This window comes from Podarcis filfolensis (assembly GCF_964270895.1).
Source record: "Podarcis filfolensis genome assembly, contig: HAP1_SCAFFOLD_87, whole genome shotgun sequence".
NCBI lineage: Eukaryota > Metazoa > Chordata > Lepidosauria > Squamata > Lacertidae > Podarcis > Podarcis filfolensis.
The window spans coordinates 66,010-83,245 of record NW_028149481.1 but is presented as its reverse complement, the minus strand read 5'-3'; the positions used below and the strand labels follow the sequence as shown (position 1 = coordinate 83,245).

The 17,236-nt window shown below is 51.8% G+C and overlaps 1 protein-coding gene across 4 annotated transcripts in view; it reads right to left on the bottom strand.

Moving 5' to 3' along the window:
- NR6A1 (nuclear receptor subfamily 6 group A member 1) overlaps positions 1-17,236 on the bottom strand; it is a 50,427-nt gene that overhangs the window by 22,567 nt on the left and 10,624 nt on the right. For all 4 annotated transcript variants that reach the window (XM_083631699.1, XM_083631700.1, XM_083631701.1 and 1 more), the window contains exons 4-8: positions 14,498-14,728; positions 10,044-10,099; positions 7,108-7,265; positions 1,140-1,370; positions 449-703 (exon numbers count right to left, since the gene is read on the bottom strand). In XM_083631699.1, the coding sequence (XP_083487825.1) occupies positions 449-703; positions 1,140-1,370; positions 7,108-7,265; positions 10,044-10,099; positions 14,498-14,728 (931 nt within the window). The remainder of the gene's footprint in view (positions 1-448; positions 704-1,139; positions 1,371-7,107; positions 7,266-10,043; positions 10,100-14,497; positions 14,729-17,236) is intronic.

The following is a 17,236-nucleotide window of genomic DNA, read 5'->3' as shown; positions in this document are numbered from 1 at the left end:
CTAAAGACGGATAAAGGGAGTTTCCAATCACAGGTTTTTATACTGTAAGGCAAAAGAATTTTTAAAGGGACAGACCATCTAGTTCAAACAAAGGGTGGGATTGCTAAGATTTGTAAAGAATAACCAGAATAATATTAAATAGAGCTGTAAGAAATTATTACAAGAAGGAACGAAAGTCGATATAAGAATTGAGACCTGACGGAATTAAGGAACCAAATCTAAAAATCCAATGTTTCTTTCCGTAGCAATTTCTTTCTCAAAATATCTGCATTTATCTCAGGAGTTTGAGGTTTATAAATGATCAACCATCTGAAATCCATTGCCTTACGTTTAGCTTCTAAGAAGTGAGATGTAAGAGGTGCTTCCGCAACGTAACGTTCTGTAGAGGTAATGTTTCTGTGACATTTCTCAGTTCCGCGACTGTCTCCCCCCCCCCCATCAGCCTCACCTGTGGAGCTCCTCCTCGGACGGGGAGTACTTGGCGGTGACGTCAGCCAGGTCTCCGAAAATCTGGTGGCCATAGACGGTCAGCGAGGAGAGGAGGGCCAGCTCCTGCCAGGTGGAGCCCAGGAGACAGGTGTAGTCCTTGATGGAGAGCTCGCCAAAGAAGGGCAACTTCTTGACCCAGGCGATCTGGCGGAAAAGGAGCTCGTCGGCCAGGCGGCACAGCAGCGCAAAGAGCTCCGACTGGGTCACTTTGTACCTGCGGGAGGGAGAGCGGTTAGAGGACGAAAGCAAGTGCCGGTTATGGGCCCGCCTGCCGACGTTGCGTTCACACCGTTTAATACCACCCCTCCGTGGGTTTCTTTTTCATGGGTCTGCTTTGCATTTTTTAAAAGACGCGGGTGGCGCTGTGGGTTAAACCACTGAGCCTAGGGCGGTCGGTTCGAATCCCCGTCACGGGGCAAGCGCCCGTCGCTCAGTCCCTGCTTCCACCAACCTAGCGTTTGAAAGCACATCAAAAGTGCAAGTGGATTGATAGGTCCCGCTCCGGAGGGAAGGTAAATGGCGTTTCCGTGCGCTGCTCTGATTTGCCAGAAGCGGCTTTGCCCCGCCCCCCCCCCCCCCCGTGTGGCAAGGCTCCCCATTGTGCCGCTCTGAGGGGGCCACCAGCAGGCAGAAAGGGGGGTGTCACTCACCCGTCTTCGATGAGCATGGGGGTGCCGAGGGGGTCCAGGTCCTCGGCCGAGACCAGCTGGCTGATGAGGAGAGCGGGGGCCTGGGGGTCGAGGCTCCGAGGGGGCGGGGGCAGCAGGGCCGAGTGCGCCGGGCAGCTCTGAAGGTGCGGGAGGTATTGGTAGGGGGCGGGCCCTGGGCCCCCCAGGTATGGATCCCTGAGTGCGGCAAATCCGTTCAGCTCAACAGATCTGCTGGAAGAGGCAAGGCGGGGGTTAAGAGGGAGGGGAAGGGGGGCGCAGGAAATGGAAGGGGGGGTCCAGAGCTTCCACCATTCCATGCCATGATTGATTGTTTGATTGAATCAATATATCACCCTATACCAACGATGGCCAGACTTCGGGATGTTTTGGGACTACAATTCCCATCATCCCTGTCCAGTGAGCTAGCGATGATGGGAGTCAAATATGGCCTTCCGGCTGTTTGGAGACTACAATTCCCATCATCCCTAACCACTGCTCCTGTGAGCTAGGGATGATGGGAGTCAAATGTGGCCCTCCAGCAGTTTGGGGACTACAATTCCCATCATCCCTGACCACTGCTCCTGGGAGCTAGGGATGATGGGAGTCAAACGTGGCCCTCTAGCTGTTTGGGGACTACAATACCCATAATCCCTGACCACTGTTCCTGGGAGCTAGAGATGATGGTAGTCAAACGTGGCCCTCCAGCAGTTTGGGGACTACAATTCCCATCATCCCTGACCACTGCTCCTGGGAGCTAGGGATGATGGGAGTCAAACGTGGCCCTCCAGCAGTTTGGGGACTACAATTCCCATCATGCCCAGCTCTCAAGTTATTTGGAGACTACAGTTCCCATCATCCCTGACCCACTGGTCTTGCAAGGTTTGGGGACTACAATTCCCATCATCCCTGACCACTGCTCCTACGAGCTAGGGATGATGGGAGTCAAACGTGGCCTTCTAGCTGTTTGGGGTCTACAATTCCCATCATCCCTGACCCACTGGTCCTGTGAGGTAGGGACGATGGGAGTCAAACGTGGCCCTCCAGCAGTTTGGGGACTACAATTCCCATCATCCCTGACCACTGCTCCTGTGAGCTAGGGATAATGGGAGTCAAACGTGGCCCTCCAGCAGTTTGGGGACTACAATTCCCATCATCCCTGACCACTGCTCCTGGGAGCTAGGGATAATGGGAGTCAAACGTGGCCCTCCAGCAGTTTGGGGACTACAATTCCCATCATCCCTGCCCACTGTTCCTGGGAGCTAGAGATGATGGGACTCAAACGTGGCCCTCCAGCAGTTTGGGGACTACAATTCCCATCATCCCTGACCACTGCTCCTACGAGCTAGGGATGATGGGAGTCAAACGTGGCCCTCTAGCTGTTTGGGGACTACAATACCCATCATCCCTGACCACTGTTCCTGGGAGCTAGGGATAATGGGAGTCAAACGTGGCCCTCCAGCAGTTTGGGGACTACAATTCCCATCATCCCTGACCCACTGGTCCTGTGAGCTAGGGACGATGGGAGTCAAACGTGGCCCTCCAGCAGTTTGGGGACTACAATTCCCATCATCCCTGACCCACTGGTCCTGCGAGAGAGGGATGATGGGAGTCAAACGTGGCCCTCCAGCAGTTTGGGGACTACGATATCCAACATCCCTGACCACTGCTCCTGGGAGCTAGGGATGATGGGAGTCAAACGTGGCTCTCCAGCAATTTGGGGACTACAATTCCCATCATCCATAAACACTGGTCCTGCGAGAGAGGGATAATGGGAGTCAAACGTGGCCCTCCAGCAGTTTGGGGACTACAATACCCATCATCCCTAACCACTGGTCCTGCGAGAGAGGGATAATGGGAGTCAAACGTGGCCCTCCAGCAGTTTGGGGACTACAATTCCCATCATCCCTGACCCACTGGTCCTGTGAGCTAGGGACGATGGGAGTCAAACGTGGCCCTCCAGCAGTTTGGGGACTACAATTCCCATCATCCCTGCCCACTGCTCCTGTGAGCTAGGGATAATGGGAGTCAAACGTAGCCCTCCAGCAGTTTGGGGACTACAATTCCCATCATCCCTGACCACTGCTCCTGGGAGCTAGGGATGATGGGAGTCAAACGTGGCCCTCTAGCTGTTTGGGGACTACAATTCCCATCATCCCTGACCACTGCTCCTGGGAGCTAGGGACGATGGGAGTCAAACGTGGCCCTCCAGCAGTTTGGGGACTACAATTCCCATCATGCCCAGCTCTCAAGTTATTTGGAGACTACAGTTCCCATCATCCCTGACCCACTGGTCTTGCAAGGTTTGGGGACTACAATTCCCATCATCCCTGACCACTGCTCCTACGAGCTAGGGATGATGGGAGTCAAACGTGGCCTTCTAGCTGTTTGGGGTCTACAATTCCCATCATCCCTGACCCACTGGTCCTGTGAGGTAGGGACGATGGGAGTCAAACGTGGCCCTCCAGCAGTTTGGGGACTACAATTCCCATCATCCCTGACCACTGCTCCTGTGAGCTAGGGATAATGGGAGTCAAACGTGGCCCTCCAGCAGTTTGGGGACTACAATTCCCATCATCCCTGACCACTGCTCCTGGGAGCTAGGGATGATGGGAGTCAAACGTGGCCCTCCAGCAGTTTGGGGACTACAATTCCCATCATCCCTAACCACTGGTCCTGTGAGCTAGGGATAATGGGAGTCAAACGTGGCCCTCCAGCAGTTTGGGGACTACAATTCCCATCATCCCTGACCACTGCTCCTGGGAGCTAGGGATGATGGGAGTCAAACGTGGCCCTCCAGCAGTTTGGGGACTACAATTCCCATCATCCATAAACACTGGTCCTGCAAGTGAGGGATGATGGGAGTTGTAGTCCAGAAAAGAGCTGGAGGGCCAACTTGGGCCATGCCTGATCCCTTGGCCCTCCAGCTGTTTGAGGATTACAATTCCCATCATCCCTGACCCACTGGTCCTGCGAGAGAGGGATGATGGGAGTTGTAGTCCCAAAAGAGCTGGAGGGCACCTGGCCCGGACTGCCTTATACGGTTCACGAAACAAAATCAAAATATAAAACTGCATTTATATTCCGTGTTAGCCGCCCTGAACCCGGTCTCACCCTGGGCATAAATAAAAATTTATTATTTATTATTAAACCCAAAACGTTATCGCCGTAATTTGTTATTTCCCCAGCCACTCTGGGCAGCCATATATAATCAACCTGAAAACATATAATCAACACGAAAAGCACCCAAAAACCCCACTTTATTAACTATTATTATTAACAATAATCTATATAAAAACACAAAATACCTAATCAAAATAAAAACGACCCAATAGGCCTCCCAAAACCCACTGCAGACCGGTCTGAGCATCTTCCCCCAGCCCCCCACCTTGAAGACGGCAACTGAGACCCCCGGGTACATAAATTCAATAAATAATGTTAATAATCAACGTGCCAATTGCACCCTGGTAGGCTACCGGGCCCGAGTGCGAGAACTGCCTCCTGACCCCCCGACTCCCGTTCTGGTCTGGCCCGAGAGATTTTCATCGCCCCCCCCCCCCGTGTACCACCTTGAAGATGGAGTCAAGACCACCAGGTATATAAATTTAATAATAATAAAATTAATAAGTAATATTAATAACCAATGTGCACCCCGGTGAGCCACCAGACCCAAATGCGAGATCCGCAACCCGGCACACACACCCCCCGTCTCATGCAGCCTGAGAACTTTCCCCACACCCACGTCGAGACCCCCGGGTATATAAATTTAACAATAATAAAATTAATAACCAATGTGCACCCCGGTGAGCCACCAGACCCAAATGCGAGACCCGCAACCCGGCACACACACCCCGTCTCAAGCAGCCTGAGAACTTTCCCCACACCCACGTCGAGACCCCCAGGTATATAAATTTAACAATAATAAAATTAATAACCAATGTGCACCCCGGTGAGCCACCAGACCCAAATGCGAGACCTGCCTCCTGGCACACACATCCCGTCTCAAGCAGCCTGAGAACTTTCCCCACACCCACGTCGAGACCCCCAGGTATATAAATTTAACAATAATAAAATTAATAACCAATGTGCACCCCGGTGAGCCACCAGACCCAAATGCGAGACCTGCCTCCTGGCACACACATCCCGTCTCAAGCAGCCTGAGAACTTTCCCCACACCCACGTCGAGACCCCCAGGTATATAAATTTAACAATAATAAAATTAATAACCAATGTGCACCCCGGTGAGCCACCAGACCCAAATGCGAGACCTGCCTCCCGGCACACACATCCCGTCTCAAGCAGCCTGAGAACTTTCCCCACACCCACGTCGAGACCCCCAGGTATACAAATTTAACAATAATAAAATTAATAACCAATGTGCACCCCGGTGAGCCACCAGACCCAAATGCGAGACCCACAACCCGGCACACACACCCCGTCTCATGCAGCCTGAGAACTTTCCCCACACCCACGTCGAGACCCCCAGGTATATAAATTTAATAATAATAAAATTAATAACCAATGTGCACCCCGGTGAGCCACCAGACCCAAATGCGAGATCCGCCTCCCGGCACACACACCCCCCCCCGTCTCATGCAGCCTGAGAACTTTCCCCACACCCACGTCGAGACCCCCAGGTATATAAATTTAATAATAATACAATTAATAACCAATGTGCACCCCGGTGAGCCACCAGACCCAAATGCGAGACCCGCAACCCGGCACACACACACCCCCGTCTCATGCAGCCTGAGAACTTTCCACACACCCACGTCAAGACCCCCAGGTATATAAATTTAATAATAATAAAATTAATAACCAATGTGCACCCCGGTGAGCCACCAGACCCAAATGCGAAAACCGCCTCCCGGTACACACACACCCCGTCTCATGCAGCCTGAGAACTTTCCCCACACCCACGTCGAGACCCCCAGGTATATAAATTTAACAATAATAAAATTAATAACCAATGTGCACCCCGGTGAGCCACCAGACCCAAATGCGAAAACCGCCTCCCGGTACACACACACCCCGTCTCATGCAGCCTGAGAACTTTCCCCACACCCACGTCGAGACCCCCAGGTATACAAATTTAACAATAATAAAATTAATAACCAATGTGCACCCCGGTGAGCCACCAGACCCAAATGCGAGACCCGCAACCCGGCACACACACCCCCCCCCGTCTCATGCAGCCTGAGAACTTTCCCCACACCCACGTCGAGACCCCCAGGTATACAAATTTAACAATAATAAAATTAATAACCAATGTGCACCCCGGTGAGCCACAAGACCCAAATGCGAGACCCGCAACCCGGCACACACACCCCCCCCGTCTCATGCAGCCTGAGAACTTTCCCCACACCCACGCCGAGACCCCCAGGTATACAAATTTAACAATAATAAAATTAATAACCAATGTGCACCCCGGTGAGCCACAAGACCCAAATGCGAGACCCGCAACCCGGCACACACACACCCCCCGTCTCATGCAGCCTGAGAACTTTCCCCACACCCACGTCGAGACCCCCAGGTATACAAATTTAACAATAATAAAATTAATAACCAATGTGCACCCCGGTGAGCCACAAGACCCAAATGCGAGACCCGCAACCCGGCACACACACCCCCCCCGTCTCATGCAGCCTGAGAACTTTCCCCACACCCACGTCGAGACCCCCAGGTATACAAATTTAACAATAATAAAATTAATAACCAATGTGCACCCCGGTGAGCCACAAGACCCAAATGCGAGACCCGCAACCCGGCACACACACACCCCCCGTCTCATGCAGCCTGAGAACTTTCCCCACACCCACGTCGAGACCCCCGGGTATATAAATTTAATAAATCAACGTGCCGATTGCACCCTGGTAGGCTACCGGGCCCGAGTGCGAGAACTGCCTCCTGACCCCCCGACTCCCGTTCTCGTCCGGCCCGAGAACCTTGCCCCGCACCCCCAGCATCCCACCTTGACGACGGCGTTGAGACGGGCGAGGGCTGGTTGCTCTCCGAGACCCCATTTCCGGGGGAGCTGTTGTCGCTGTCTCCGTTGTTGCTCCACGAGATGTTGGCCTCGCCTTCGAATTCCTGCCCGGACATGATTCTCTCGATCTCCTCCTCAGAGATCTGCGGAGAGCGGGGAGAAGGAGAGGAGGGAAATGCACACGCCCCGGCCTTTACTCAAGCCGCCCCCCTCCAAGGGTCGAGCGGCCCCTCTGTGGTAAGCGGGCCGAAGGGAAGAAGGGGTACTCAGGGCCACGCCAGCTCCCTGCCAGCCTCTGAGCTGCTACCCTGCCGTCCCCTCTGGAGCGAAGTGCGCTCAGCGCTCAGCCGACGACACCCTTTGCCAGAAGGCTCCTCCTGCTCTTTCACCAGTCGGCTCAAGTGGGCTTTCATTCCAGCAACGGCCTTAGCAACGGCCTTAGCAACGGCCTTAGCGACGTCCTAGGACATCCTGTCCCAGAAAGCTCCTCCTGCTCTTGCACCTGTCGGCTCACGCGGATTTTTATTCCAGCAACGGCCTTGCAAGGGCCTTAGCAACGTCCTTCGGACACTGTAAGGCTGTTGCAGCAAAACTAAATATATATAGCACCTAGTTTTTGGAGGAGGAAAACAAGAAAAAAAATATTCTGCATCTCAGAAGCCAGAACAGCAAGAGGGATCGCTATGCAGCGAAAGCAGTAATCCCTCTTGCTGTTCTGGCTTCTGGGATAGCTGCGCAGCCTGCACTCGCTGCATAAGATGCACACACATTTCCCCTTACTTTTTAGGAGGGAAAAAGTGAGTCTTGTAGAGCAAAAAATATGGGGTGTGTGTATATATATATAGAGAGAGAGAGAGAGAGTGTTTTGCTGCAACAACCTTACAATGTCCCAAGCCAGGAACTGGCTTTTTTGGGGGCTGCTTATCTACAAATATACAGTCATACTGTTACAGCCGCTTCAGGTTGCGTTTTTTCGGGTTGCGGACCGTCGGAACCCGGAAGTACCGGAATGAGTTACTTCCAGGTTTCGGCAGTCGCGCAGGTGCAGAAGTGCTAAATCGCACTTTGCGCATGCACAGAAGTGCCGAATCGCAACCCGCGCAGACGCTGCAGGTTGCGAACGGATCACATTCACAACCCGAGCGTCCACTGTATAGTTTTTTCTGCCGGGAACTGGCTGTTTTGGGGGCCGCTTATCTACAAATAACATTTCTTACAGATTTTTAAACGATGCTTTTCTGCTAGCGTGCGGCTAAAAACACAGAACAGAAATTCGAATCCCTTTCATGGAAATGAATTCTCTCCCCTGATCGCTCCAAAAATCACAGGCCCCCATCAGCTCAGACGTTTCCCAGGAAAAAGGGGGCAGCCGGACCACCTCTCTGGGGACCCCCGTTACCTGGATTCTCCAGCCGTGCCTTGTGGGGAGAATCCGCGGCACAGCTTGCCGGAGGGCGAGGCCAGAGACTCCCCAAAGGTGCCGTTGCACATTGCCGCCGCGGCCCCCGTCCCCGGAAAAACACCGCAGCCTGGCAAGAGCCTTTGGGCGCCTTCTCTTGGCCAGGACCTAAACTGCCCGGAGTTTCGCAAGACCTCTCCGGGCAAGTCACCCCACCCGCCAAGCGGACGTTCCCCGGGCAGCTTCGGAAACTGCGGCACGGGCAGCTTTCCGGAGGGCTCGGCACGGACCAAAGGGCTGGTGCTGGCTTCGGGAGGAGCAGCTCCCGGGGGGCTGGCTGGGGCGGGCAAGGGCGGCAGGACCGGGAGGCAGGAGCGCCGACGCGACCCAAGGTCTGGCCGCCAGCAGCGTTCTGGAAAAGGGCCGCCTCCCCGACCCAAGCGCACACAAAAACGGGGGGAGGCGGCGAGAAAATGTGCCAACTGGGGTAGGCTCGGTGCTCTCCTGTGGCCCTCCCGATGTTGGGGCCTACAACTCCCAGAATCCCTAGCTAACGGGAGCAGCGGCGAGGGAGGATGGGAATTGTAGTCCCAAATGTGCTGCCAAATACAGCAGTTTTTTCCAAGGAGATCAGGACAAAAGGGATGAGGAGGTGGAAGAGGAACTGAAACAGTTTTACTAACAAATAAATGGAAGATGGAATTAAGGATGAACAACCAGTCTTCTCCCAAAGTTGATGGCTCCCGGGCACCCAGGACAAGCACATGAACGGAACCAGGCAAGGGATAAGAACGTTGTCCTGGTTTCTAATCCATAAATGACTTCCGACTTTCTGGATTACATTAACTTATCTCTACTCATGAACTCTTATAATTCTGTAATGAATTATTTTTTATGAGTTTGAGATCTCCGTTCGAGTTTGCAATCTCTATTGGAGTTTGTAATCCTTGTCAGAAGACGTACTTTTGAATGGATTAGTTTTTGTTCCCGTCGATTTGCTTTTTTTCTTGGACGTCATCAAGGGCACCTGGTGTGACTCGTGATTAGCCCAGGACCCTGAGATGGAATTAATACAGAGCGGCTGAGAGTCTCCCTGCAGCCAGCACTTTGGGAAAAGATTGGTCTTTCGTCGTTAATTCCGTCTCGGGGTCCGAGGCTGATTGTGAGTGACGCCGGGTGCCCTTGATGACATCAAGGCAGGCTATAAAAGCCATAAGGTGGGAGGGGCTTCTACCCAAATCAAAGGACCCGATGGTGGGAGACCCAACGGCTGGGGTCTCTCTCCTGCTGCTCTACCTGGGGGGCTCTGGGCAGCTGAAGGGGAGATTGGGTAGCCCCTGTCGGGTACGCTTTGCACGCCTGCTGTTTTGTTAATAAAACTGCTTCGCTTCCCCTTCCGCCTCCTCGTTCCTTTTGTCCCGATAATCCCTGGAAGGAACTGCTCTATTTGGCAGCACGCGAACATCGGGAGGGCCGAAGGTTTTGGGGGTGCCTACTTGCGAGAAACCCAACGGCCGCTCACCTGGACAGGTCCGATGCTCTTGTTCCTGCCTCCGGGCATGCCATCTTCGCGAATTGCTTGAAAAACAAGAAGGCAGCGAGAGCAGATGGTTAGGGACTGGCCCACGGGCACCCCGGCCTCCCCCCCGCCCGTTGCCACGGGAGGGGCGGGCGGGGTGGGCAACCCGGGAACTGAAGGTTGGGGATGCCTGATTTAAATGGATAAGGAAGCACAAAAGGGGGGGGAGGGAAGCCTAATACGCATTAGCATTGGAAGTCCGTGGCCGCAACAAAAACTGAAAATAAATTTATATATATTTTAAATTGTAAAGAAGTCAAAATGGCGCTCAGAGGCGCCAAAGGGAAAGGCCAACAAGCCGGGCTGAAGCAGGAGAGGAAAGACGGGCCAGCAGGCAAGGATCGTCTCCGTGGCGCAGGGCCCGTAATTCCCAGATGCCCAGAATGATGCCCATAACTCTCAGATTCCGGGGATCCGGCTAACGGATCCTCGGGAGAGAATTGGAGCGAAAGAATGGTGCCCATAACTCTCAGATTTTGGGCGATCCGGCCATCAGATCCTCGGGAGAGAAAGTGGGGGCGGTTTGGCCTCTGCCTGTGGGCCAGTGATCCAAGCAGGCTCCCCCTAGTGGTTGCGCTCCAGGACTGCGGTTGCTGTCTCCCCGGCCGCCGCTGCCCCCCAATCCTGTGCCCCTCGCCCTTCGGTCCTGGCCAGCACAGCCCTTCGGTCTCGGCCGCAATGGCAAACGACCCCACCCAAAAAAGCCCGGCACCCCGGGAGGGGGAGACAATCTGTTTCGCAGCCTTTCGCACGCGGCTCCCGATCCCCTGCCCCCTTTTTTTGCAGGGGGGAACCGTGGTGGCGAAACAACACGTGGGTTTCGCTTCCGTGCCGCTCCCTGCAAAACGAAGGCCTCTGGGTTCACATCCAGGACTCGCCTGCAAGGCAAGGGTGTTGAAGCACAATATACAAAGGAGGCACTAATAATGATAATAATAATACATTTTATTTATACCCCGCCCTCCCTAGCCAAGGCCGGGCTCAGGGCGGCTAACAACCAATAATCAAAGCAAGTGGATTGAAATGCAACTGAAAAAACAAGATTGAAATGCAATGTTAACACATTAATGTTTTAATCACTAGAGCTAGAGAGAGAGCTATACAAAATTCAACTTCTTTTTCAAAACGTTTCAGAGCTTTTTAAAAAAAAAATTGTGTGTAGATGCCACTATCTTTATTTCTTTGGACCTGGAAAGACCTGCTAAAAGGGTCTGGGGGAATCTTTTTTTTCCCCTTAGGACCTAGGAAGACCCCTGCTAAAAGAGTTTCTGGGGAATCTTCCTTCCTTGCTTGCTTCCTTCCTCTAAATTCTCAACAACAGAACCCCCTCGGCATCAGCAGACGTTAAAAATCCACTTCACACTCCAGCCTGGCCAGATAAAACCAAAGGATCAGTGTCAGGAAATAACGTTGGGAAAGGGGGGGAGAAGGAAAAAAGAAAGCAACATGGCGACGTCAAACACAGCAAATATGTACCGTGTTTTCCCGTGCGTTATAAATAATAATAATAATAATTTATTTATACCCTGCCCTTCCCGGTTTAAAAACCAGGCTAGGCTCAGGGTGGCTAACAACAAATACAAAACACTGATTAAAATGTGACTTAAAAACAGCATATAATACAACATAAATGCAGCATCAATATCAAGAAAATTCAAAAATCTGGGGGTCATTTTTTTGGTGGGGGGGAATCTCTGTCCATAGACATCAAATGATCGCCAGGGCTAACTGGCCATTTTGGTCCTACTAGGGCCAGCAAGGAGACCAGGGAAGAATTTAAATGTGGGGTCCCAGAAAGGGTTTATTCATAGAAGGGGAAGGGGGAAAGGGAATAGAGGATCAGGCTAATTCAAACTGAAGGCCAGGTGTAATAGCTCTGTCTTACAGGCCCTAGTCTCGTGGGACAGAGCGTTCCACCAGGTCGGAGCCACCCCTAAAAAGGCCCTGGTGGAGGATAATCTGACTTCCTTAGGGCCCAGGACCTTTAAGCTATTCTTATTCATGGACCTTAGGGTCCTCTGCGGGACATACCAGGAAGGGCGGTCCCGTTAAGCATGATGTTCTCTCCTGAATTTTTTGAGCAAAAAAAGGGGGGTTATTCTCCTACGCAGTTTCTGTAGGCAAATTTGAGGGCCACTGCCCCACCAAAAGAAGCCTCAACAACTTTGAAATCGCCCCAAGGAAGAGCTTGGCATCTCTGGTGACCTGAAAAATACAGATTTCTAAATTTGGGGCCTCGGTCAAGTGTATCGGAAGGAGCGTCTCCACCCCCATCGTTCTGCCTGGACGTCCAGCGCCGAGGGCCTTCTGGCTGCTCCCTCGCTGTGAGAAGCCGAGTTACAGGGAACCAGGCGGAGGGCCTTCTCGGTGGTGGTGCCCGCCCTGTGGAATGCCCTCCAGCTGGATGTCCAAGAGAACAATAACTACCAGACTTTGGGAAGACATCTGAAGGCAGCCATGTTTAGGGAAGCTTTGAACGTTTGATGGGTTACGGTATTTTAATCTTTTGTTGGAAGCCGCCCATAATGGCTGGGGAACCCCAGCCAGATGGGTGGGGTATAAATAATAAATTATTATTATTATTATTATTATTATTTTTATTATTAGAGAATGTGGGCTGAGAGATCTCTCCAACTGCCGGGACTTCCAGTTGGCCGGTGGCAAAGGAAGGAGCTGGAGGCCAACTACTAGTGGTGGGAGCGAGAGCAAGGGGCTCCCCAAAGGCCCTGGGGCGAGTCGTTCACAAGGGGCTCAACTTCTTCCTCGATAAGGGAGAACGTGGGCTGAGGGATCTCTCCAACTGTGGGCACTTCCAGTTGGCCGGCAGCAAAGGAGGGTGCTGGCACCTTCTGGAGGCCAGCCTCTGGGGGCGGGCACGAGAGCAAGGGGCTCCCCAAAAGCTCTGGGGCGAGTCGCCCACAGAGGGCTCAATTAGGAAACTCGGAGGACGTGCGCTGAACTACCTCCACGCGACGGTCGCCTCCAGACTGGATTATTGCAACGCGCTCTATGTGGGGCTGCCCTTGAGACTGACCCAGAAACTCCAGCGGGTGCAGAATGCCACGGCGAGACTCCTTGCGGGGTCCTCGCCGCAGGACCACGTTCACCCAGGGCTATACCAACTGCGCTGGCTCCCAGTGGAGTACAGGATCAGGTTCAAGGTGCTGGTTTTAACCCTTGAAAGCCCTATACGGCTTAGGACCCTCATACCTACGGGACCGCCTCTCCTGGTACGTCCCGTGATCCTCAAACAAAAACACCTTGGAGGTCCCGGACCACAGGGAGGTTAGGCTGGCCTTGACCAGAGCCAGGGCTTTTTCGGCCGTGGCCCTGATCTGGTGGAACGCTCTGTCACAAAAGACTAGGGCCCTGCCGGACTTGACATCTTTCCACGGGGCCTGCAAGACGGAGCTGTTGGCCAAGGCACAGTCTGACCCCCTCCTTTGACAATCCTCACAGAACTCTAGCCCAATGGTTGCCATTAATTTGATTTTAGAATGATTTTAGAATGCTGTATTGCTTTACTGTTGTTAGCCACTCTGAGCCCGGCTTCGGCTGGGGAGGACAGGATATACCGGCTTTTTTTGCTCCATAAAACGCACCTGACCATAAGAAGCACCTAGTTTTTAGAGGAGGAAAACAAGAAAAAAAATATTCTGAACGAAACAGCGGATGTATGATTTTGGTGGTTCATGCTGTGGCCACAGACATGTAATTTGACGGTGAGTTTGGGGTAGCCCAATGCAAAAATCCTGAGGATCCATGTGGATCCGTGCTTTGTAACCACATTTTTGCACCACTGCAGCCCCAGGAAACAGTGGATGCGTGATATTTTTGGTGCAGGCTGTAGACATGGACATGCTATGTGATCTGATGGTGAATTTGGGGTGACCCAATGTAAAAATCCTGAGGGTCCATGGGCTTTCACCTCCCCCCTCCCAGGCAGCCTCCTTTATCGCTAGTCCCTTATGTCTCTCCCGATCCCACCGATCAGCGGCTTCCTTTCAACACTCCCTTCCCTCTTGTTTGCCTTAGTGTCTTTTCCTTAGCTGGAGCAGTTTTTTGCTCCTCTTTTTTTCTAATTTCTTTCCTCATTGATTTAATCTTCCTGTCTCCTCTCCCTGCAAGTTTGTTGTCTATACCTCCCCGCCTCCCAGGCAGCCTCCTTTGTTGCTAGCGTCCCTTATCTCGCTTCCGATCGCTTGCCATCAGCGGCTTTGTTTCAACACCCACTTCCCTCTTTCAAAAAAAAAAAAAGATCTGCTTTTCACCCCTGGGCAATTCGGCTCCAGGGACCCTAAGACGCACAGACATTTCCCCTTACTTTTTAGCACAAAATACGGCAAATAAAATTGTATTATTATTATTATTACCACCTCGGACCCCAGCCTAAGTACCTTTCCGATTCATGCCCATCTGCAGGCACTTGAGCAGGCGGCAGTACTGGCAGCGGTTGCGCTGCTTGCGGGACATGACGCAGTTCTTGTCGCGGCTGCACCGGTAGACCCTCTTGTTGCAGATGCTGCGCTTGAAGAAGCCCTTGCAGCCCTCGCAGGAGATGATGCCGTAGTGGAGGCCGGTGGCGCGGTCGCCGCAAATAAGGCAGGTGCGCTGCTCTGCCCGGTCGCCTGCAAAGGGGGGGGGGGAGAGGAAACAGCAGCGGGTGAGATGCGGGGACAAGGACGCAGAGAAACGAAGGGGACATGGGGCAGTTTTAATAATAATAATAATAATAATAAATTTTATTTCTACCCGGCTCTCCCCAACCAAGACCGGGCTGAGGGCGGCTAACAACCAATAAAAAACAAGTTGATTGAAATGCAACTTAAAAAACAAGATTAAAACACAACGTTAAAATGCAGCCTCATCACAGGAGCACAGCACAGTGTGAACAGCTCAGGGAGACAGAGCAGGATTAGGACATGCTGCAAATCCACATTCGGCCACTGAGGGGCAGTCGAGCATCATATTTGAGAACAAATTGATTGTAAGAACCTTGCAGCAATAGAGGCTAATCAGACTTCCTTAGGGCCCGGGACCTCTAGGGTGTTGCTATTTATGGACCTTAAGGTCCTCCATGGGGCAGACTGGGAGAGGCGGTCCAGGGGACCTCGGTGCCACCGCCTGGGGAAGGGACCCAGGCGCAGGTTCGAAATGGGCAGGGAGATTTGGTTCAGGGCAGGGATAGGCAAACGGTCCAGTAGTGCCTTCGAGAGCAACTATTGTATTTTTCACTCCGTAAGACACTTTTTCCTCCTAAAAAGGAAGGGGAGAGGTCTGTGCGTCTTATGGAGCGAGTGTGGGGTCTGTCGTTGGCTCCCTTTCCGGCCCCCGGCCCCTTGCCCAGGCCTCCATTGTTGAATGTTTTTCTCCCCCCCCCCCCAAGGTCATAGCTGGAATCGCACAGCACCAAGCTTCCTATCAATCGCTTGCAACATGGCTGGGATATATTTATTTCCTACAGGAGGAGGAGGGGGAAAAATAAGATTTAATATGGCAAGCTGTCGATTTCGCCTTCGCTATTTCAGCACAGATAGGTGTGTTCCGATTTTTTTTCCTCCTAAAAAGGGGAAATGTCTGTGCGTCTTATGGAGCGAATGTGGGGTCGATTGCTGCCCTTGCCCAGGTCTCCATTGCTGAATTTTCTGCAGATGGATGCTGTTTTCTTCCCGGCGACACATGACCGGCTGATTAGATTATGTCTGGACAAATGTAAAAAGATTTGAAATATCTATGTATTTTGTTGGTGTTGGTGTATTTTAAAAGAAAACTTAATAAAAACCATTTTTTTAAAAAAAAATTATGTCCGGAAACAGCAGAAATGACTCCCTTTCCTTTCCTAAAGATCCTGCCCAGGAAATGGAACCAATTCCATCTCAATTGATCAATCAAGATCCCAAAATAGCATAGCTTTCTCTATTTGCAAATGAAGCACAAAATCTTAAGAGACAAAAGACTTCAATGTGCATCTTGCCAATGCTGGACACCGGAGAACATGAAACGTGAACCTTAATTTTAATTTAAGGAATTAATTTTGATGGAAAAGTTAACAGAAAGAGTAGGTCAAAGAAAACAACGTGAGAAACTATGTAACTTTTACATAACATGGTCCTCCTTTATTACATATGCATCAAAGAAAGAACATGCATTTAAACCACCTAAGACACATGGGAGCATGTGGAATGAGAACGTCCCTATTTTCACAGGAGAAACGTCGGAGGGGATGGTAGAACGTCCCCATTTTCACAGGAGAAACGTCGGAGGGGATGGTAGAACGTCCCTATTTTCACAGGAGAAACGTCGGAGGGGATGGTAGAACGTCCCTATTTTCACGGGAGAAACGTCGGAGGGGATGAAAAACGTCCCTATTTTCACGGGAGAAACGTCGGAGGGGATGGTAGAACGTCCCTATTTTCACGGGAGAAACGTCGGAGGGGATGGTAGAACGTCCCTATTTTCACGGGAGAAACGTCGGAGGGGATGGTAGAACGTCCCTATTTTCACGGGAGAAACGTCGGAGGGGATGAAAAACGTCCCTATTTTCACAGGAGAAACGTCGGAGGGGATGGTAGAACGTCCCTATTTTCACGGGAGAAACGTCGGAGGGGATGGTAGAACGTCCCTATTTTCACGGGAGAAACGTCGGAGGGGATGAAAAACGTCCCTATTTTCACAGGAGAAACGTCGGAGGGGATGGTAGAACGTCCCTATTTTCACGGGAGAAACGTCGGAGGGGATGGTAGAACGTCCCTATTTTCATGGGAGAAACATTGGAGGGGATGATGTCCCTTTTTTTAGGGGAGAAACGTCGGAGGGAATGATGTCCCTATTTTCATGGGAGAAACGTCAGAGGGGATGATGTCCATTTTTTTAGGGGAGCATTGTCCCAGAACAGGGCCCCCCAAACTTTTTTGCAAAAGGGCCAGATTTGATGACAGGAACATGTGTGAGGGCCTTTTTTTAGGATTGATGTTGTGGAACTTTTTTTACCATTTTACCCCAAAGTTGTTGACCTTTTCTTGTGGATTTTACCCCATAGTTGAACATCCATATTCCCACGGGAGAAATGTCAAAGGAGATGGAGGACACCCCTATTTTCATGGGAGAAATGTCGGAAGGGATGGAGCCCGTCCCAA